General features: G+C 34.9%; 1 protein-coding gene across 2 annotated transcripts in view; it reads right to left on the bottom strand.

The window, feature by feature from the left end:
* Positions 1-23,118, bottom strand: part of LOC132750097 (glutathione peroxidase-like) — a 61,916-nt gene extending 38,798 nt beyond the window's left edge. The window contains exons 1-2 of one of the 2 annotated variants that reach the window (XM_060740036.1): positions 23,007-23,118; positions 8,369-8,460 (exon numbers count right to left, since the gene is read on the bottom strand). In XM_060740036.1, coding sequence (XP_060596019.1) covers positions 8,369-8,460; positions 23,007-23,048 — 134 coding nt within the window. In that variant the 5' untranslated portion in view covers positions 23,049-23,118. Of the gene's footprint in view, positions 1-8,368; positions 8,461-20,758; positions 20,827-23,006 lie in introns of those variants that run through there. The other variant, XM_060740035.1, reaches the window with a different exon arrangement.
* Positions 23,119-23,642: the final 524 nt, after the last annotated feature.

The following is a 23,642-nucleotide window of genomic DNA, read 5'->3' as shown; positions in this document are numbered from 1 at the left end:
GATAAAAGACTATCCAAGAATGCTACAGACAAAGTTTGGTGATCATCCATCAATTAGTTCTGTAGAAGAAGATGTTTAAAGGTTTTTCTAATTTTAGCTCTGCTGACCCCTAAAAGGGGCCAATTGAAATGACATGAGCATGTCACAAGGATGCTACAGACCAAATTTGAAGTAAATCTGCCTAGTAGTTTCAGAGAAGAAGACGATTGTTGACGCATGACGGACGCCGGAGCATCCCCCTTTGATACTAATAGCTCACCCTGAGCATTCGGCTCTGGTGAGCTAAAAAAAAAACAAGAAATGTCAAAAGACACATACTTGACTCACATTATTGGTAATTTTGTTAGAGAAACTTGCCATAAATGGGTACATTGAAGTATTCAATTATGGAAAAAAGAAAAATATGAAGACTTTGCGATAAATAGTTTTCAAAATGAGACATTCAAGGCCCCTGTGACCTTAACCTTTGACCAAGTGACCACAAAATCAATAGGGGTAACTAACTAGTTATGACCAATCAATATTAGAAATATGAAGACTTTGTGATGGATTCTTTTCAAGATAATAAGGGGAAACTTTTCTGACATTTAAGGCCCCTGTGACCTTGACTTTTGACCTAGTGACCCCAAAATCAATAGTGGTCATCTATTAGTTATGACCAATCACAATGTGAAGTATGACAACATTGTGATGGATTCTTTTCAAGATAATCAGCAGAAACCATTTTGACCTTTAAGGCCCCTGTGACCTTGACCTTTGATCTAGTGACCCCAAAATCAAAAGGGGTCATAGATCTACTAGTTATGACCAATCACTATGTGAAGTATGACAACACTGTGATTGATTCTTTTCAAGATAATCAGCGGAAACTATTTTGACCTTTAAGGCCCCTGTGACATTGACCTTTGACCTAGTGACCTAAAAATCAATAGGGGTCATCTACTAGTTATGACCAATCACTATGTGAAGTATGAAGACTTTGTGATAAATAGTTTTCAAGATAATCAGCGGAAACCATGTGGTATACCGAAGGACAGACAGACCGACATTAGCAAAACAATATACACCCTCTTCTTCGAAGGGGGGCATAATTAACAATCAAGTACAGTTAGAAGTTCAACATTTTGCCTTTTTCGACTCAGAAATTCACTTGTCTGCAGACCACCTCTACGTAAAAATTTACTTGTCCGGCTGCAAAAAGTACTGAGTCAGGCAAGTCGGGCATAGTAATTCCGCATCCCTGTCAATGTATGACAAGGTTACAGTTCGAACACAAATGAGGTTGGGACACACAGACAGACAGACAGGTTGCAAAAATAAACTAGAACTGCCACTGTCATGGCGTGAATACCCCCGCATACCACTTTGTCAGAATCGACAGTGGCCATTTAGAACTCAAGGACAACCTCCCTGCCAAATCTGAGGTTACTAAGCCAGTGCATTGCTAAGTTATGTATTCTACTTCTACATGCTTCAAATGTGAAAATGTCAAAATCAATACACTCTGGACAGGCATTCTGAAGCAATTGAGGGGAAAAGCTTTTTGACAAGGTCCCTGTGACCTTGACCTTTGACCCAGTGACCTCAAAATCAATGGGGGTCATCTACTAATCATGACTAACCTCCATGCCAAATATGAAGACTGTGGGTCAAAGGAATCTTAAGTTATTGGGCGGACAAGCTTTTGGAAGTCAAGGCCCCTGTGACCTTGACCTTTGACCTGGTGACCTCAAAATCAATAGGGGTCATCTACTTATCATGACTAACCTCCATGCCAAATATAAAGACTGTGGTTCAAAGGAATCTTAAGTTATTGGGCGGACAAGGTTTTTGAAGTCAAGGCCCCTGTGACCTTGACCTTTGACCTGGTGACCTCAAAATCAATAGGGGTCATCTACTAATCATGACTAACCTCCATGCCAAATATGAAGACTGTGGGTCAAAGGAATCTTAAGTTATTGGGCGGACAAGCTTTTTGATGTCAAGGCCCCTGTGACCTTGACCTTTGACCTGGTGACCTCAAAATCAATAGGGGTCATCTACTAATCATGACTAACCTCCATGCCAAATATGAAGACTGTGGATCAAAGGAATCTTAAGTTATTGGTCGGACAAGAAAAAACCGACGGACGGACGGACAGCCGGACGTACGGACAGCCGGACGGCTAAGCTGATTCCAGTATACCCCCCTTACAACTTTGTTGTGCGGGGGTATAATAATCAAAAGTTCTATTGATATTTAAAGTTTTAGTAAACTTCTAACCTTTACAAGTAATTATCATAGTATGCAAGCAATCCTTAAGTCCCCTACCAGTTAGAACCCCAACAACATTGCCATTGGTCATTAAATTATGGAATTGAATGAATGAATGTCATGAATAAACTTCAATCTTTTTAGTTCTTATTTTGTCTGTATCTAAGTAATATGTAAATGTTTCCCTAATTATTATTCATAGAACAGATTATCAAAAGATCCGATTTTCTCAGGATGAATATATATAACTGATGTTTCAACTTTTCTCTATTTTAAGTAAATTTGTTGAAAATGTTTCAATGTCTTTAAAAGTGATCTCAGGAAACAGTTTTTAGAACAGGACAGACCAACTGACAGAGACTCTGAGGATAAATCTTTAAACATCCCTAGTTGTTACCAGAATATAACATTTTTAAAAGCAAAATTCTTAAACTAAGAGGAGATAACTCTTGAAATAAAGATGATAGACTTATGAACATTGTCATACATGATGTGAATGTAACAAAGAACAATTATCTCAGGTTTAAAGCAGATTATAACATTTAAAGTCACAAAAATGAAAAGTGAAACAAAATATACCATTTATAGTAACAAAGAAGAAAATTAAAAGAAAAAATTCAAATAAATTTCAAGTTGAAATGAAAATAATCATGAAAACCCTTGTCTTATAAATCTAATCACATATGAAGAAGGTCTTGATAATGAATGTCTTTTTTAAATTTGAAGTAAATCCATGGAGAAATAAGAAAGTTAAAGAATGAGTAAAAAAAATTCAAAGTTTAAGGAGGAGATAATTCTGAAAATATAGACTCTAGATTATTATTATGATGTGGGAGTTTGAAGGAAATGCTATAAGAAATGAAGAAGTTTGAGTAAAATATAATAATTTCTAGAAAAAAAAATCTAAGTTCAAGACGGACATAATTCTGGAAATAGTCAAGCTAGAGTTTGAACCTTCTCCCAAATGACTTGAGTAATAATAAGACACATATATATGAAGTTTATAGTAGATACATTATGTAATAAAGAAATTATAAAAAAAAAATCATCATTTTTTTTCCATGAAAATTCTAAGTTCAAGGGAAGTTATTCTAAAAATTGTTGTGCTACAGTTGTAAACCTTGTCACATATGATGCGGTTGATGATCAGAATCATAAATTTTTAGTTTTATAAAAATGGTTTCACTACTTTTTGAGTAATGACAAATATTGCTATATTTGCCATATTTTAAGCCTATTTGTAGCCATAGCAACCAAACTTTTCAAAATAAGAAGAAAAGAAAAAGACATGCATAATCTCCAGACTGCCATCTAAGGCTCCCACGTTTACAATATTTGTAAAGGTTTACACGATTGCTAAGAACCGAAACGATACCGTTTAAACGGTGGTACTTCTTTGTACTATACTACACCATGTATTCAAGTCTCCATATGATGACTTACTTTTTATTTACAAATAATTTAATGTTCAGAACTCATTACGACTGAGTCCACACACATTTTCTGCATTGTATCCTCATTAAACATCAACTTTACCAATGTATTATGTCACGATTAGTGCACGGTAATGCTGTGTGGAGGGTTGTAAATACCTATTTTCCGTATTTAACTTTGGAATAAACCAATTACAATTGATAGAATTCATGATTACAGGCAATGATTAAGATATTTTGTAAGACAATATGCTCATTTCGATTAAACGGTAAGAATTATCGTAAACGTTTTCGGCTGAAAATCGAAACGAATCCGTTTAAACGCGTAACCGTGGGGGCCTTACTGCCATCTATCCATATATCAAGTTTCATAATAATATTTTCAGGACTTTTTGCATTATCGCGGGATCCAATTTTGCCAATGGACGGAACTCAATTCTTAACACTTAATAGTGCTGGTATCAATGACCCCAAAGGACCAGAAAAATGTAACATTTAAAACACTGGCAACTTTTTACAGCTTCCACACAGCACTGTTGTGATCCCAAAGGACCAGAGAAAACATAAGAACACTTAAGTGAAGTACGGGCACCTTTTTACAGCTGCCACACTGGACTTTACACTTTTGATGTTAGCTGTGATAACAAGATCATTTAGTGCATATTATGGAATACCGTTAGGGCCATCGTGGTTAAACGTTAAAATACAGAGGGCGACAATGCGATGACCACAATGCGATGACGACAATGCGACGACGACAATGCGACGGCGACAATGCAATAGTACGATGTCGACAGAGCGATAGTGTTAGTGATAGTGTCGCACTGTCGCCATCGCATTGTCGCACTGTCGTCATCGCGTTATCGCATTGTCGACAAACCTTCTAGTGGACGGTTCTAAACTGCTGGCGAATAAGCTGACAGTATAGAATATGGGATAAATTTACTTTTGTCAATAAATCTTTTTCTTCTTGTGTTTTCTTTTCCTTTTTTTTTTTTGCTTCTTTCTTTTTTGAATACTAAAAATGTTTAATTAAAATTATAAATAATAATAGAAACATTTTATATATAAATACTGAAAGAGTTATACATAGACGGAAAATGTAATAAATTGTGTGAAACTTTAATATACAATGTAATTGAAATATTTCAGATGAAAATGACATTAAAAAGATGAAAAAAAAAATTAAAATCATTGTTTATTACTTGTATAAACAAGAGGGCCATAATGGCCCTGAAGTCGCTCACCTGTATATAGCCCCCCCCCCCCCCTTTGAGCGGGGCAAGTTTAAACCCCAGGGCTTTTATTTGAATAAACTTGGTAGACACCCATTAGAAGATGTTTCATGCTAAACATCTAAGGTCTAGCTTGTTGGGTTTTTTAAAAAAAGATCTTTAAAGTTTTTTCTTTACACATATACTAGTATTTAAAAACAATGACACTCCTGGGGCAGGGCCAGTTTTGACCCCAGGGCTTTTATTTGAACAAACTTGGTAGACACTTACTAGAAGATGTTTCATGCTTAATATCTAAACTCTAGCTATTCGGGTTATTTCCAAGAAGATTTTTAATTTTTGCTATACACATATAAGGAAAATCAATGACCCCCTGGGGCAGGGCCAATTTTGACCCCAGGGCTCTTAGTTGAACAAACTTGGTAGACATCCATTAGAACATGTTTCATGCTAAATATCTTAGCTCTAGCTCTTTGGGTTCTTTAAAAGAAGATTTTGAAGTTTTTACTATATTCATATAGGGAAAATCAATGACCCCCTGGGGCGGGGCCAGTTTTGACCCCAGGGCTCTTATTTGAACAAACTTGGTAGACATCCAATAGAACATGTTTCATGCTAAATATCTTAGCTCTAGCTCTTTGGGTTCTTTAAAAGAAGATTTTAAAGTTTTTACCATATGCATATAGGAAAAATCAATGACCCCCTGGGGCGGGGCCAATTTTGACCCAAGGGCTTTTATTTGAACAAACTTGGTAGACACCCATTAGAAGATGTTTCATGCTAAATATCTTAGCTCTAGCTCTTTGGGTTCTTTAAAAGAAGATTTTAAAGTTTTTACTATATGCATATAGGAAAAATCAATGACCCCCTGGGGCGGGGCCAATTTTGACCCAAGGGCTTTTATTTGAACAAACTTGGTAGACACCCATTAGAAGATGTTTCATGCTAAATATCTTAGCTCTAGCTCTTTGGGTTCTTTAAAAGAAGATTTTTAAAGTTTTTACTATATACATATAGGGAAAATCAATGACCCCCTGGGGCGGGGCCAATTTTGACCCCAGGGCTTTTATTTGAACAAACTTGGTAGACACTCATTAGAAGATGTTTCATGTTTAATATCTTAGCTCTAGCTCTTTGGGTTCTTTAAAAGAAGATTTTTTTTTACTATATGCATATAGGGAAAATCAATGACCCCCTGGGACCGGGCCAATTTTGACCCCAGGGCTTTTATTTGAACAAATTTGGTAGACACTCTTTAGAAGATTCATGCCAAATATCTAAGCTCTAGCTCTTTGGGTTTTCTAAGAGAAGATATTTAAAGTTTTTTCTTTCAGTTGCCATGGCAACCAGAGTTCTGCATGGAATTAAATTCTTTTAACGATTTTTAAAGGTGACCACCAAAGGAACATTCCTGTGAAGTTTGTATGAAATTGGTTTAGTGGTTTATGAGGAGATGTCATTCAAAGTAAAAGTTTACGGACGCCGGATGAAAAGCGATCACAAAAGCTCACTCTGTCACTTTGTGACAGGTGAGCTAAAAATTGTTCAGCAGTTTAAAAGTTATGGAGCAGACACGTCCGTGTTAAGGACTGACAGACCGACGGACGTCCGACTGAATAGGGATAAAGGGCCATTTCTATTGTTATTTTCTTTTGTTTAATAAAGGGCCATGGTCCCTTATTCTATTGTTACGGAATTAATTTTATTCTTCTCTTTTGCTTTGTTTACAGTTATATGGCCCCCTATCCTTATTTGGTATTGCTGACAGACGGACGGACTGACAGACGGAGGCCATTCCTATAATCCCCTTCAATATATCTTGTTATAAAAAGTGAGGCAAAGTTTAGAATCAGTTTAAAACCTTCTTGGCTCTTTGTCTAATACTACCCCTGATATAGGTTATCAAATTTTCTAATCGTTTTTTTATAGTACTACCCTAAACAAGAGGGCCATGATGGCCCTGAAATCAATCACCTGTATATAGGCCCCCGGGGCGGGGCCAATTTTAACCCAGGGGCATTTATTTGAATAAACTTGGTAGACACCCATTTGAAGATGTTTCATGATAAATATCTACCGGTAAGCTCTAGCTCTCAAAGAAGATTTTTTAAGTTTTTACTATACACATATAAGGAAAAACATTATGACCCCTCCCTCTGGGCGGGGCCAATTTTGTCCCCAGGGCTTTAATTTGAACACACTTGGTAGACAATCACTAGCAGATAATAAATGCTAAATATCTAAACTCTAGCTCTTTGGGTTTTTTAACAGAAGATTTTTTAAGTTTTTACTATATACATATAAGGAAAATCAATGATGCCCCGGGCGGTGCCAATTTTAACCCCAGGGCCCTTATTTGAACAAAAATGGAAGACACCCATTAGAAGATGTTTCATGCTAAATATCTTAGCTTTAGCTCTAAAGGTTTCTTAAAAGAAGTTTTTTAAGTTTTTACTATATACATAAAGGGAAAATCAATGACCCCCCTGGGGTGGGGCCAATTTTGACCCCAGGGCTTTTATTTGAACAAACTTGGTAAACACACACTAGAAGATGTTTCATGCTTAATAGCTAAGCTCTAGCTATTTGGGTTTTTTTAAAAGAAGATTTTTTTAAAGTTTTTACTATGTACAAATAAGGAAAATCAATGACCCCCCGGGCGGGTCCAATTTTGACCCTAGGGCATTTATTTGAACAAACTTGGTAGACACTGACTAGATGATGTTTCATGCCAAATATTTAAGCTCTAGCTCTTACGGTTTTCTAATAGAAGATATTTTTAGTTTTTTCTTTCAGTTGCCATGGCAACCAGAGTTCTGCTTGGAATGGACCTTTCTGGTTTTTCGTAGTGGAACATTTAGCCACACCTTTTCCATTCATTGCTAGGTCAACTGCTCACAAACAGTATCACAAACATAAGCACGTGTTCTTTTGTGCAAACCAGGTCAACCAATGACTATGTATTACCTCAGTGTAGCGAATGGATTACAAGTTAGCCAATTTACATAAAACTGTAAACACCAGAAAGGTCCATTAAATTCTTTGAACAATTTTTAAAGTTCACTACCAAAGGAACATTCCTGTGAAGTTTGGATGTAATTGGCTTAGTGGTTTATGAAGAGATGTCGTTTAAAGTAAAAGTTTACAGACGGACGCCGGACAGGCGAGCTAAAAAGTCCTGTATCACACAGATGTAAAAGTTGCTAACCTTTATGCAAGTGTGACCGCAAACCAGAAGGGACGTACATATATCCCTATAGATGTAAATTATTGATAGTTCATGATGAAAATATTTTTCTGTGTTTCTTGTAATATGATTTGCAATAAATAAAGATCCTGTAATGTAAATAATTTACAAAACAAATAGCATATTGATATATCTACAAATTTAAAAAAAATATGGATTTCTGCGACATAATGTACCTTTAAGAATTACACAAACTTACCTGTATTTTTCCAGGCATGTATCATTCCCATCAATGTCTTTAGCAGAAAACTCATATATGTTAGGAGCAATCTTCCAGTTCTTGGAAGTAGCCTGAAAAGGAAAATGGCCTGGATGAGTGTACAGAATACATTGACTGCAATAATATCATAACAAAAATAGTACAAAAGTAACGCAGAATTGTGCAATTCTATGGCTGAAACTAGCACCATGATATTAAATGAACAAATACCTTTAATAGTACGAGGTGTTCAAATATGAATGCAACTAGGTCAATATCTCGCTTTTTACCAAATTTTGCACAAACTATGTACATGTATCACATAGATGGTTGTGTAGGCTCTCAATGGATACAATACATGGGCAAATCAGTTCAGTACAGCTGTGACAATAGCTCGATTTGCGCTATCTACTTGTGTATACTAAAGTTAAAATGGTTGGGAAAAGGTCTCTTTTCATTGACCTAATACGGTCCTATATCAATAACCGCTGCATTCATGGTATACAGGCCAAAGACATATTTAATGAAATATGTCATGTTTATGGGAACAATGAACTTTCTTTTTCTTCTGTCACACGTTGGTGTAAGAAATTCAGTAAAAGATGCACCTAATGCACGCCATTCGAGAACTGCAACTTCGCCAAAATGGTTGAAAAAGTTAAAGATTTGATTGCTACTGATGTAAGATTTACAACTAGGAATAGAGCTTAATGCTTTGGTATCTCTGTAGAAGCCGCTCATACAATTCTCAGACATGATTTAAAAATGAGAAGGATAACTGCCATACGGATACCCCATCTCTACAAAAGAGCATAAACTTGCTCAGCCTCGGGTAAGAATCTCCAAACAATTGTTAAACAAGAGCCCGGTTTGAGCCGGGTGATGCTCCCCGAATAGGTTTTGGACACAGGAAAGTACACCTCTTGTAGTTTCAGAGTTATGTCCCTGGAAAAAGTTCAAAGTGCAATAATTCCAAAATTAGGCAAGGCAGAGTTACTGTTCTTTGCACTGCACTTCTAATCAATGTGATCTATCAACCTACAAAGTTTCTTGATGATATCTCTTATGATTTCCGAGTTATGTCCCGGACAACTTCAAAAAGTAAAAATAAACAAAGGGCAATAACTCCAGAATTAGGCAAGGCAGAGTTATGATTCTTGTGCACTGCACATCTACCCATTGAGATATATCTACCTACAAAGATTCATGTTGATATCTCTTATAGTTTTACAGCTAAGTCCTGAACAAGATTTTTCTAAAAGGGGAGATAATTCAAAAATGAGGCTTAAAAGAGTTATGGTTCTTTTGCACTGCACCTCTACTCAATGAGGTCTATCTACCTACAATATTTCATCTTGATATCTCTTATAATTTTAGAGTTTTGTTCCGGACAAAGTTCAAAGTGTTAAAATTAACAAAGGGTAATAACTCCAAAATTAGGACAAAAAGAGTTATTGTTCTTATGCACTGCACATCTACCCATTGAGATCTATTCACCTACACAGTTTCATGTTGATATCTCTTATAGTTTTAGAGTTATGCCCCGGACAAGATTTGTCTATAAGGGGAGATAATTCAAAAACCGGGCAAAATAGAGTAATGGTTCTTTGACACTGCACTCCCCCTCAATGCCCTCTACCACTGTATGAAGTTTCAACAAATTATCTCCAAGGATTTTCAAGTTATGCTCCGGACAAGACAACGGATAGACAGACGGACAAGGCGCCGACTATATGCTCCTCCGAAATTTTTGGGGAGCATAAAAAGTTCCCTAAATACAACAATCGATCTTTTGCAAATATCATCACTGTGTCAGATTGTTGCATGACAATGTTTTTGTCACACAAGGCGGTCATTGTACAAGAATATTCTGTAACAGGAAAAGGTTGTCGAGCTTCCTCATCTTCCTTATTCACCAGATCTTGCCTCTTGTGACTATTTCCTATTTCCGAGGCTCAAAAAAGAACCTTGCACTGCTGGATGAAAATATCAAAAGCGAAAAAAAAACTTAGTTCCCCTATTTTCCAGTGTCTAAAAAGTATACCTCGAAGAGTATGAAAATGAATTTAAACAAGAAATGTCGGACCACACATATGACCCCCTTTCTAGCCCTTGACTTACATTATTGGTTATAGAAACTTGCCATAAATGGGTACATGGAAGTTTTCAGTTATGGAAAAAAGCAAAATAATGACCTACTAGTTATACCCAATCAATATGTGAAGTATAAAGACCTTGACTTTTGAACTAGTGACCCCATTATGACTAACTAATATGTGAAATATGAAAACTGTGATAAAAAGTTTTCAAGGTAATAAGCCGAAGCAATATTTACATGTAAGGCACCTGTGACCTTGCCCTTTGAACTAGTGATCCCAAAATCAATAGGAGACATCTACCACACATTGCTATTTAATATGTGAAATATGAAGACTTTGTGATGAATGGTTTTCATGATAATAAGCAAAAACATTTTTGACATTTAAGGCCCTGTGACCTAGTGACCAAAAGATCAATAGGGGTCATTTACTAGTTATGACCAATCAATATGTGAAATATGAAGACTTTGTGATGAACCGTTTTCAAGATAATCAGCAGAAACCATTCTTATATTTCAGGCCCCTGTGACCTTTACCGAGTGACCCCAAAATCAATGAGGTCATTTACTAGTTATAACAACAATCACTATGTGAAATATGAAAACTTTATGATGAATAGTTTTCAAGATAATCCGCAGAAACCATTTTGACATTTAAGGCCCCTGTGACATTGACCATTGAGCTAGTGACCCCAAGATCAAAAGGGGTCATGTTCTAGTTATGACCAATCACTATGTGAAATATGAAGACCTTGTGATGGGTAGTTTTCAAAATAATCAGCAAAAACCATTCTGACATTTAAGGCCCCTGTGACCTTGAACTTTGACCTAGTGACCCCAAAATCAATAGAGATCATTTACTAGTTATGACCAATCACTATGTGAAATATGAAGACTTTGTGATGAATAGTTTTCAAGATAATCAGCAGAAACAATTTTGACATTTAAGGCCCCTGTGACCTTGACCTTTGACTTAGTGACCAAAAGATCAATAGGGGTCATTTACTAGTTATGACCAATCAATATGTGAAATATGAAGACTTTGTGATGAATCCTTTTCAAGATAATCAGCAGAAACCTTTCTGATATTTAAGGCCTCTGTGACCTTGACCTTTGACCTAGTGACCCCAAATCAATGAGGTCATTTACTAGTTCTGACCAATCACTATGTGAAATATGAAGACTTTGTGATGAATTGTTTTCAAGATAATCAGCAGAAACCATTCTGATATTTAAGGCCCTGTGACTTTGACTTTTGACCTAGTGACCCCAAAATCAATGAGGTCATTTACTAGTTCTGACCAATCACTATGTGAAATATGAAGACTTTGTGATGAATAGTTTTCATGATAATTAGCGGAAACCATTTTGACATTTAAGAACCCTGTGACATCGACCTTTGACCCCAAAATCATAAGAGGATATCTACTAGTTATGACCGATCACTACGTGAAATATGAAGACTTTGTGATATATAGTTTTCAAGATAATCAGTGGAAACCATGTGGTCTTCTGACGGACAGACCGACCTACCGACATTAGCCAAACAATATACCCCCTCTTCTTTGAAGGGGGCATAAAAAATGGGTCAGACAGAAAAGGCCGGGTTGCATTACTTTACCAAATATCATGATGCTGTAATGTTACGAAAAAAATTTACCACTGACCTTTAATGTGGAAGATTTAAATAAGTCAGTTAACAGGAAGTAAATGAATGACAGACCTGATATTAAATCCCACTGTATGGGACCATGTGTCAATGCTGTATGCCAAATATCAAGAGGCTGTGATAAGTAGTTCCTGAGAAAACTCTTACGACTAATTCCTACTATTCACCATTAATATCAAAAATTTATTAACCATTTAAATTAAAAATTTAGTTGCTGAGAAAACTGTTACAAATTTTTTTCGTCCACTGCCCGACATTCACCATACTATTACCCGGGTTTGCACCAGTCCTGTGCAAACCAGCCAATAATGCCTCTATAGTATAAAAGTAGAAGATTTCTTTTGTTTTTACTATAAACATAGGATCGCCTGAGGCCTGACCACTAAGTTTGACCAAATGACTATTACAAAATTTGAACAATTTTAATAGAGGTCCAACAGACAATGTTTCATACAAAATATCTAAGACAAAGCCACTATAGTTTAATAGTAGATTTCTTTTGTTTTGACTATATACATAGAACAAAAATCAATGATTGCCAGAGGCCGGTCTGATTTTGACCAAATTATGGCTGTTACAAAATTTGATCAATTTTTGTACAGGTCCACCAGACAATGTTTCAGACAAAATATCTAAGATAAAGCTTCTATAGTATAATAGTAGAAGATTTCTTTTGTTTTTACAAGATCCACCGCCGAGCGGGGGCAACACTCAACTTTTTACTTTTTCTAAAAGCAAACAAAAAAACGATTGAACAAGTCTAACGTTTCCTTTTTATATTTTAATAGGTCTGTCTTGTCACATTTGTTTTGTCAAAGTATGAATCCTTTTGTGTATTACAGAAGAAAAACAAGAATGCATTTGTGAAAAAATGTTATGCCACTGCATTAATATAACAAAAGTAGATTTTTTTTGTTACTATACAATTGAACTTTGCCATAATGCAGTACTGTCTAGTGGAGTTTGAGGTAAAGGTCATATTTCAGCATGTCAAATCATTAGACACATATGCAGATGTGTCTAATGTTAAGATACAAAGGCCATAGCGCAAGAATTGAATCAAAAATAAAAAAGAATTTTTTATTGACAAAAAATAGGTATTAACTGTATAACATAATTGTATTAAACTTTGAAATGCAGGTACAGTAACTTTTTCTTAAATACCATCTTTTCAATTAAGCATTACCAATTCTTACAAGAGGGCCATGATGGCCCTGAGGTCGCTCACATGTATATAGCCCCCCCCCCCCCCCCGGGCCAATTTTTACCCAAGGGCTTTTATTTGTTTATTTAAACAGACTTGGTAGACACCCATAAGAAGATGTTTCATGCTAAACATCTAAGTTCTAGCTCATTGGGTTTTTTAGAAGAAGATTTTTAAAGTTTTTACTATACACATATAGTTAAAAACAATGACACCCCTGGGGCAGGGCCAGTTTTGACCCCCTGGCTTTTATTTCAACAAACTTTGTAGATATTTACTTAAAGATGTTTCATGCTTAATATCTAAACTCTAGCTATTTGGGTTTTTTCAAAGAAGATTTTTAAGTTTTTGCTATACACATATAAGGAAAATCAATGACCCCCTCCCCCCCCCCGGACGGGGCCAGTTTTGACCCCCAGGGCTTTTATTTGAACATACTTAATAGACACCCATTAGAACATGTTTCATGCTAAATATCTTACCTCTAGCTCTTTGAGTTCTTTAAAAGAAAATTTTTTAAGTAAGATTTTACTTATGCATATAGGGAAAATCAATGACCCCCTGGGGCGGGGCCAATTTTGACCCCAGGGCTTTTATTTGAACAAACTTGGTAGACACTCACTAGAAGATGTTTCATGCCAAATATCTAAGCTCTAGCTCTTTGGGTTCTTTAAAAGAAGATTTTTTAAGTTTTTACTATATGTATATAGGGAAAATCTATGATCCCCTGGGGCGGGGTCAATTTTGACCCCAGGGCTTTTATTTGAACAAACTTGGTAGACATTCACTAGAAAATGTTTCATGCCAAATATCTAAGCTCTAGCTCTTATGGTTCTTTAAAAGAAGATTTTTTTAAGTTTTTACTATATGCATATAGGGAAAATCAATGACCCCCCGGGGTGGGGCCAATTTTGACCACAGGGCTTTAATTTGAACAAACTTGGTAGACACTCACTAGAAGATGTTTCATGCTTAATATCTTAGCTCTAGCTCTTTGGGTTCTTTAAAAGAAGATTTTTTAAGTTTTTACTATATGCATATAGGGAAAATCAATGACCCCCTGGGGCGGGGCCAATTTTGACCACAGGGCTTTTATTTGAACAAACTTGGTAGATATTCACTAGAAGATGTTTCATGCTTAATATCTAAGCTCTAGCTCTTACGGTTCTTTAAAAGAAGATTTTTTAAGTTTTTACTATATGCATATAGGGAAAATCAATGACCCCCTGGGGCGGGGCCAATTTTGACCCCCAGGGCTTTTATTTGAACAAACTTGGTAGACACTCACTAGAAAATGTTTCATGCCAAATATCTTAGCTCTAGCTCTTTGGGTTCTTTAAAAGAAGATTTTTTAAGTTTTTACTATATGCATATAGGGAAAATCAATGACCCCCTGGGGCGGGGCCAATTTTGACCCCAGGGCTTTTATTTGAACAAACTTGGTAGACACTCACTAGAAGATGTTTCATGCCAAATATCTAAGCTCTAGCTCTTAGGGTTGTTTAAAAGAAGATATTTAAAGATTTTTCTTTCGGTTGCCATGGCAACCAGAGTTCTGCATGGAATTAAATTCTTTGAACAATTTTTAAAGGTGACCACCAAAGGAACATTCCTGTGAAGTTTGGATGAAATTGGCTCAGTGGTTTATGAGGAGATGTCATTTAAAGCAAAAGTTTACGGACGGACAGACGCCGGACGGACGCCGGACGAAAAGCGATCACAAAAGCTCACCCTGTCACTTTGTGACAGGTGAGCTAAAAACATAATCATTATTAAAGACATGGTGTGAATCATAATGTCCTTATAATGTGCTCAAATTGTTTCATTTAATATCTCTACAAAGCTAGCAAAAATTAATGTCTTGCTAGAGTTCAGGACCTGAATCATTTCATAAATATCTCTGAAAATCGTGACCTTTAGACTTACTCCAAGCTATTGAATATTTTACATAAAATATAGAAATTCCAATGTAAGTTGTTTCCTTTCACAGAAAAAAGATTTTTTAAGTTTTTACTATAATTATGTACAAAACGAAAAACAATGACTACAGGGCGGGAACAATTTTGACCCCAGGGCTATAATTTGAACAAACTTGATAGAGGTCCACTAGACAATGTTTCATGACAAATATCTAACCTCTAGCATATGTCAATTCAGAGAAGAAGATTTTTTAAGATTTTAAGATATACATATATGACCCCCGGGGGCAGGGCCAATTTAGACACTAGAGGTAAAATTTGAACAAATTTGGTAGAGGACCTATTGATGATATCATATACCAAACATCAAAGCTCTTAGCCTTGAACCTTCAGATAATGAGATTTTAAAGTTGTTTACTATATCACCATAGTGAAAATTAATGACCCCCAGGGCAGGGCCAATTTTGACCCCAGGGCTATAATTTGAACAATCTTGGTAGAAGTCTACCAGACAATGCCTTATGCAAAATATCTAAGCTCTAGGCTGTGTTGGTCTTTATAAGAAGATTTTTTTAAATTCATTCTTATCATTCCTTTCGGTTGCAATGGCAACCAGATTTCTGCATGGAATCAAATTCTTTGAACAACTTTGAAAGCCCTTCACAAGGAACAATCCTGCCACGTTCGGTTGAAATTGGACTACTGGTTTTTCACAAGAAGATTTTTTAAGTTCACTATATAATCTATATAACACACACGCACGCATGCAGACACACACATACAGGTGAATCGCTATATGCCATTGCAGATGCTGTGGTAGCATAAAAATCACAAACAAGAGGGCCAAGATGGCCCTAGATCGCTCACCTGACCCATCAAACTCATCCGAACAATTACTTAGCCAAGCATTCTGACCAAGTTTCATGACAGGTGAGTCGAAAATGTAACCACTAGAGTGTTAACAATGATTAACCATATTTGAGCAGTGTGACCTAGTTTTTGACCCCAGGTGACCAATATTTGAACTTGACCTAACTTTCATCAAGACAAACTTTCAGACCAATTTCCAGGATTTTTGGATAATAACAGTAGCTACTAGAGTGTTAACAAGATTTTTCTATTTTTAGCTCCTGTGACCTAGTTTTTCATCCAAGATGACTCATGTCAGCAATTACCTAGACAAGCGTCCTGACCAAGTTTGATGTTAATTGAGTCAAGAATGTGACCACTAGAGTGTTAACAAGGTTTTTCCATATTTGGGTAGTGTGACCTAGTTTTTGACCTCAGGTGACCCATATTTGAACTTGACCTAGAAATTATCAGAAAAACAATCTTTCAGACCAATTTCCAGGATATTTGATCCAAACTATTACCTAGAAAAGCATCCTGACCAAGTTTGATGATGATTAAGTCAAAAATGTGACCTCTAGAGTGTTAAAAAGGTTTTTCTATTTTTAGCTCCTATGACCTAGTTTTTAATCCAAGATGACCCATATTTGAACTCATTTGAGCAATTACCTAGATTTTTCTCTTTTTAGCTCCTGTGCCCTTGTTTTTTATCCAAGATGACCCATGTTCGAACTCATCCAAACTATTACCTAGACAAGCATCCTGATGACCACGTATTACCCGGTACCGGTACCCCAACGCAAACACATGCAATGGCATGCTTGTATGCTTGATATTTTACTCATTAAAGCCATAAAATTAGTTAATATAGTAATATTGGTCAAAATTCTGATAATTAATCAGATTTTCATCGCATTGCCTACTTATCTGTATGCAGGCGGTATAAGCGGAAAACCCTTTAATAGGCCTCACATGTAAGTATTGTTGCGCATGCACGCATTAACAGAATCCCCCAAAGTTAAGAAGGTCACGTTTTGACAAAGCACAAGTGAAAGTGATTTAAAATGAAAACTTTTTATATGTACTACATAGTCTATTTAATTACCAAACTGACGCTTAGATTTTGTCTCGTTTATGCATCTGCTTGATTTGATCACAGACACTTGGGGTTTGGAGCTTAAAACACCTTTAAAATCCAAATAAAATGTGTATTTGTCAATCCCAGCATATGTACTGATCAAATATATAAACAAAAGGGCCATGATGGCCCTAGATCGCTCACCTGACTTATCAAACTCATCCAAACAATTACCTAGACAAGCATTCTGACCAAGTCTCATGACAGGTGAGTCAAAAATGTGACCACTACAGTGTTAACAAGGATTATCCATATTTGAGCAGTGCGACCTAGTTTTTTACCCAGGTGACACATATTCAAACTTGACCTAGAAATCATCAAAACAAACTTTCAGACCAATTTCCAGGATACTTGGATCAAAACAGTAGCAACTAGAGTGTTAACAAGATTTTTCTTTTTTTAGCTCCGATGACCTAGTTTCACATGTGATTTCGAACTCATCCAAGCAATTACCTAGACAAGCATCCTGACCAAGTTTGATGATAATTGAGTCGAAAATGTGACCACTAGAATGTTAACAAGGTTTTTTCATATTTGGGCAGTGTGACCTAGTTTTTCATCCAAGATGACCCATGTTCGATCTTGACTTAGAAATCATCAAAACAAACTTTCAGACCAATTAACAGAATATTTGGATTACAACAGTAGCCACTAGAGTGTTAACAAGATTTTTCTATTTTTAGCTCTGGTGACCTACTTTTTTATCCGAGATGACCCATGTTCGAACTCATCCGAGCTATCACCTAGACAAGCATCTTGACCAATTTAGATGATGATTGATGCAAAAATGTGACCGCTAGAGTGTTAACAAGGTTTTTCTATTTTTAGCTCCGGTGACCGACTTTTTCATCCGAGATGACCCATGTTCGAACTCATCTGAGCTATCAACTAGATAAGCATCCTGACCAAGTTTGATGATGATTGATGCAAAAATGTGACCGCTAGAGTGTTAACAAGGTTTTTCTATTTATAGCTCCGGTGACCTAGTTTTTCATCCGAGATGACCCATATTCAAACTCATACGAGCTATTATCTAAACAAGCATCCTGACAAAGTTTGATGATGATTGGGTCAAAAATGTGACCACTAGAGTGTTCAAAAGGTTTTTCTATTTTTAGCTCCTGTGACCTAGTTTTTCATCAGAGATGACCCATGTTCGAACTCATCCAAACAATTGACTAGACAAGCATTCTGACCAAGTTTGATGATGATTGGTTCAAAAATGTGACCACTAGAGTGTTCACAAGGTTTTTCTATTTATAGCTCCTGTGACCTACTTTTTCATCCGAGATGACCCATGTTCGAACTCATCCGAGCTATCACCTAGACAAACATCCTGACCAAGTTTGATGATGATTGGGTCAAAAATGTGACCTCTAGAGTGTTCACAAGGTTTTTCTATTTTTAGCTCTTGTGACCTAGTTTTCCATCCGAAATGACCCAGTTTCGAACTCATCCGAGCAATTGACTAAACAAGCATCCTGACAAAGTTTGATGATGATTGAGTCATAAGTGTGACCACTAGTGTGTTCACAAGCAATTGTGGACGTACGACGGACATTCACCGATCCTAAAAGCTCACCCTGAGCAAGCTCAGGTGAGCTAAAAAAAACTTAATATAAGCTGTTTTGAAAAAATTTCATATTTCAACGTCTATAATAATAGACGTCGAAATATGAATTTTTTTCAAAACGGCTTATTTAAGTTTTTTTATATATACTGGTTGGGGACCACCAAAACCGGACAGCCCAGAAAATGCTTAATTTAGTATTTTCTTTGTTCAGTGGTTGTCAGTCACTTTTTCATTAACAATAAATGCACATTTCTTCTAAAATTAAGTAATAAATTTATTTCAACCTCCGTAAATGGTAATATTTTAATGTCTGTTTCTACAATGTTGACGTTGAAATTTGGGGGGTCAAGAAAGCAATACCTGATCTCATATACCAGCTATAATCATTTGCAGAGTAAACAATAGAATATCCAAAAAATCAGCATTTGTTGCTGAATGTTAAAAATCTAAAATCAAAACACCCAAGCTTTTATCTGAATTAAATCGCGTGATGTACATATTTGTCCGGACACATGGTACTGTAGTGAAGACAATTTAGGTAATTTTGATACCCTCCTTGTCAAGCCTCAAATATAAGTGTCAATACATTGTCAAGCCTCAGATATAAGTGTCAATACAATCAGAAATAAACAAACTAGGTTGTTAGTTAGGAGAAGAACCTTGCTGAACTGTGTCAAATTTTAAGGTCTCTAGGTTAAAAATTATGAAATCTGACCTGTACGAAAAAATGTTCAAAAAGTGTCCGGTTGATGGTCCCCAACCAGTATGATCAGTACATGTGCTTGGATTGACAAATATACATTTTATTTGGATTTTAAAGGCGTTTTAAGCTCCACATCCCAAGTGTCTGTGAATTTGATATCACTTTTTGAAGAATGCAAGTAAAAATCAAGCGTTTAAATGAAAAATGCGGGTACTGCTTCTGTACTGGAACTGCTTGCATGCCAGTAGGGACACCGGAAACAACAATTTTTTTAATGTCTTAGTTGGACTATATCTCAGTGCTTGCAATTCTATGTTCTATTACAACGCCCTACTTTGAAGGTAAAAATGTTTAATTTCGTATTTTATAAAGCAACGTTTACGTGTATAAAGAACCCAAAATCAATTGGGAAAATTTTTAATCTTTTTTATGCTTTTACATAAAAGTTAAAGCGACAATAGATCTATCTACTGAATTCTACATCATTTTTTGTCCGTTAATCCCAGTATAGTGGAACCCCATTGTATCGTGCTATTCATTGTATCGATCTATTTACAAATCAGAATTTAATCTTTAGATTTTTTGCAAAATACGTCACCTACTGATTGTTAACATTTACAACAGTGTCACGAAAATCTTTCGCATTTATTTTTGTGCAGTAAAATGATCAAAAACATGTTTCCAGTACCGTAAGACGTTGTAGATAATAAATACAATGTACATTTGCTGTCTGTTAAAAGTTCCTAAATTTGTGCTGACATTTTAAAACTGACATCTTTGATTCTAATTGACTGAAATATCTAACATAAAGATGGTTAAGGCTTCCCAAACTTTGGCTAACTGAGCGATTCTCACAATGCATCGATATAATGACGTGACCTAATTCATCAACCAGTTTGACATGTCTGTAAATATCCGTATATTCCAAAGCTAAAAACTATATATCAGTGATGTTTGCCATGTAAATATTATGGCAAAAGGATCAAAATAAATAATACAAAATAAATATTCAGGGAGATTTGAATTTTTTAAATGCAGTTGTGATTTATGGGTAAATAGATCGATTCAACGGGGTTCCAGGCTACCTTTACTGTACTTCTCAGCATTTAAGCCAAGCTTGTAAGCTCCTCCTATTACACTAAAACTATATGTGCTACTAATGTGCTAATCTTATTTGTTTGGGGGAACACATAAACTAAGAAACAAAATTTTAAACAAGAAAGATATTGTAACTCACCATGTTCTTTGATGAACAAGATGATCCCATATATTTATAGACTTTCACCGCTATCACGCGGACTGATAACATTAAGGTAAACAAGACTTGGAGATGTGGGGAAAATCTCAAGGTAAATTTTCGTAAAAATAGGAGGCCCGTACTGAGTACTGTACAGTATAGTAAACGGGCATAAAACCCGGCGCCTCTACCCTATTTCTGAAAAAAAAACTAAAGGGAAACATGAAGCTCCTTTAACTTCTTTATTTCGTAATCAATTTTAATAATTTTGATATCAAATTAAAAATTACTTCATGAGCTTTCTAGGGTAGACAGACATTTCACTATTGAGACGGTTCACACCCAGACAGTTCACACCAAGACGTTTCACTCCCTTGTTATACCAAAATTATTTTGATACTTATGATATACTAAAATAGACCTTAAATTTAATAAATTAAAAAGAAGGATTTCAATTTTTTGTCAACTCAGTTCTTTAAGTTCTATCATTTCAGTTAGCTTATTTTCTTTATTGTTTTGAAATAAGGTGTTTTTCTATTCTTTGATCCAAATGTGCAATAATCAGTGATTATCACATTATTTCATTTAAAGAAAAAATATTTTTGATTAAAATAACACTTTAATATAACTAAGTATTTGATCTTTTGTAAACATGGAATCAATAGGCAATTTTAATTTAAAGCATAACAATCTTGTGACAAGAATTAACTTTGAGTTACATGTTTTTTGTTGTTAATTTTAAACATCGGATCAAAAATTGTTAAAATATTTTATGCTAGTATAGTGCATTTGCGATATATTTCAAAAAATTTAATGGCCATTGAAATCAGAAACATCTTTAAATAAAATTAGAAGCATTAGGACTTTTTCAATATTTGTCATGTATAATCATTTTTTGTGACTAAAATCAATTATTATATAAACAAAACTTATGGAGAAGTTTCTGTGTTTAAATTGGCTGTTGTCAAAAAATATTTTAATGGTCTAATAAACAACTGATTAGTAAACTGCTGTGTTTATACAACTGATTTAATAGTGTGTCAAACTGTTAGTTGATTGTCTCAGTGTTTATACAACTAATTAGCCAATGAGATAACACCACAATTACTTAAGTTTTTTTAATGGGTTTAATAAATTGATGAAGAAAATAATTTTAAAAAATAATTTATTTTATAGTTTTTATACACATGTTTTGCATTTCATTGTTTAAGACTTACAAAAAATAATCATTACATAGTCAATATATTTAATATATCGATATTTTTTATTATTTGAGTGATACATGTATTTATTACTTTACTGGTAATGATTTCAATATATTTAAACTGATACTTATAATATAGATGTTTTTGTTGTTCTTTCTATGTTATTCTATTTTTTTTATTTACTGTAAATAGAATTTTCTCATGTTGTTACACTGATAATAAAAGTGATATTTTAGAAATGTGTCTTTCATTTACACCTCTTATCACTCAACCCATAATTAAATGATACCATTGAATTCAACAAAATAAAACATTAAATTGAATTTCCTTTTTACACTGTTTAATATTACTGAAATTAAAATTTGTTAACTTTCCTAGTAAACATCTCTAAAAATTTGGAGTGAAACGTCCATACAATTGACAAAATGGGAGTGAAACGTCTAGGTGTGAACCGTCTTGGGAGTGAAACGTCTTGGGAGTGAAACGTCTGACATTCTCTTTCTAGGGATGCCTTTAAAATAAAAATGAATTGAGCAGAAGTATAAATTTCTCTATTTTAAATCCTATATTTTTTACTCTGAAAACACCGAAGGAAAAACACGACTCCATAAAAATGTTTTATGTAGAAGTATTAAACTACTCTCTCTCTCTCTCGATCTCTCTCTCTCTCTCTCTGAAATTTCGGTAAGAAAACACGCCCCCTATATGATCCTTTTCAATTTATTATCACAATTTTTTTGAATTACGGTATTTGTATATCATAAAGGGTTTATTTAGTTGTTTTTTTTTGTGGTAAAAACGAATATTTTTTGTCAAAACGATTTGAAATCTATTCTCTATTGTATAAAACTAATAAAGAAAATAATCAATCGTGAAAATACTAACGTGGAGATCTATCTATCATACTGAAGGGAAACAAGTGTGCACATTTCATTTCCACTTTTTTCGCAGAGAAATCATTCGTTTTGGCAGTATATAGCAGCTTTATAGACAAGTAAATGCACTAAACTACTTCGTTACGAAATACGAAAAAATATCCTTACTTGGAATATAGTCAACTCAAGAAAATCAAACATACGAGTCATTCATGATAAGATGGCTTTAATCCTTCACTCAACAAAATATTATTTCCAAAGATGGGTGACGTTAAGTGACGATATATATCCTGAAGGTACTTCATACCGGGAGGTACTTTGTACCATGAATCTGGGACATAAGATAACTTACTAATGTCCCAGCATGAATGTCCAGATATTTCAAATAATACTTAAATAAGAAATTTTTTTATGCAAGTGTTTTTCACATTAATTTTATACAAAATATGGTGTATTTTGAAGAAATTAAAAGTTTTAAGGACCCTTTTCACGCATATAATCCCAGTAGTATTGCGATATATAGATCTACATTTCAAACGAATCGGACCTCTTCTTGAAAAATGAAAATATGTTTTGAGACTTTCCTTATCTAACTATATTGAAGCCACATATTGCAATAAAAAGAGCAAATCAAACTTTTTTTGACAAAGGAACAGATTAATCCAATTAAAATACAAACTTGAAAAATAACTGGTTTTATTATTTCATATAAGCTCTGTTATGTTTAATCATTTTTGAAAGAGTCACTGAATACGAATCTAACTTTGATAGCTTCCGGTAAAGGCTAACTAAAGTTTCGTAATT

Source organism: Ruditapes philippinarum, unplaced genomic scaffold (genome assembly GCF_026571515.1).
Source record: "Ruditapes philippinarum isolate M1 unplaced genomic scaffold, ASM2657151v2 ctg3517_1_1_1_1, whole genome shotgun sequence".
Classification (NCBI taxonomy): domain Eukaryota; kingdom Metazoa; phylum Mollusca; class Bivalvia; order Venerida; family Veneridae; genus Ruditapes; species Ruditapes philippinarum.
The sequence above is the reverse complement of the archived record's forward strand: the minus strand, read 5'-3'. Positions and strand labels throughout refer to the sequence as shown.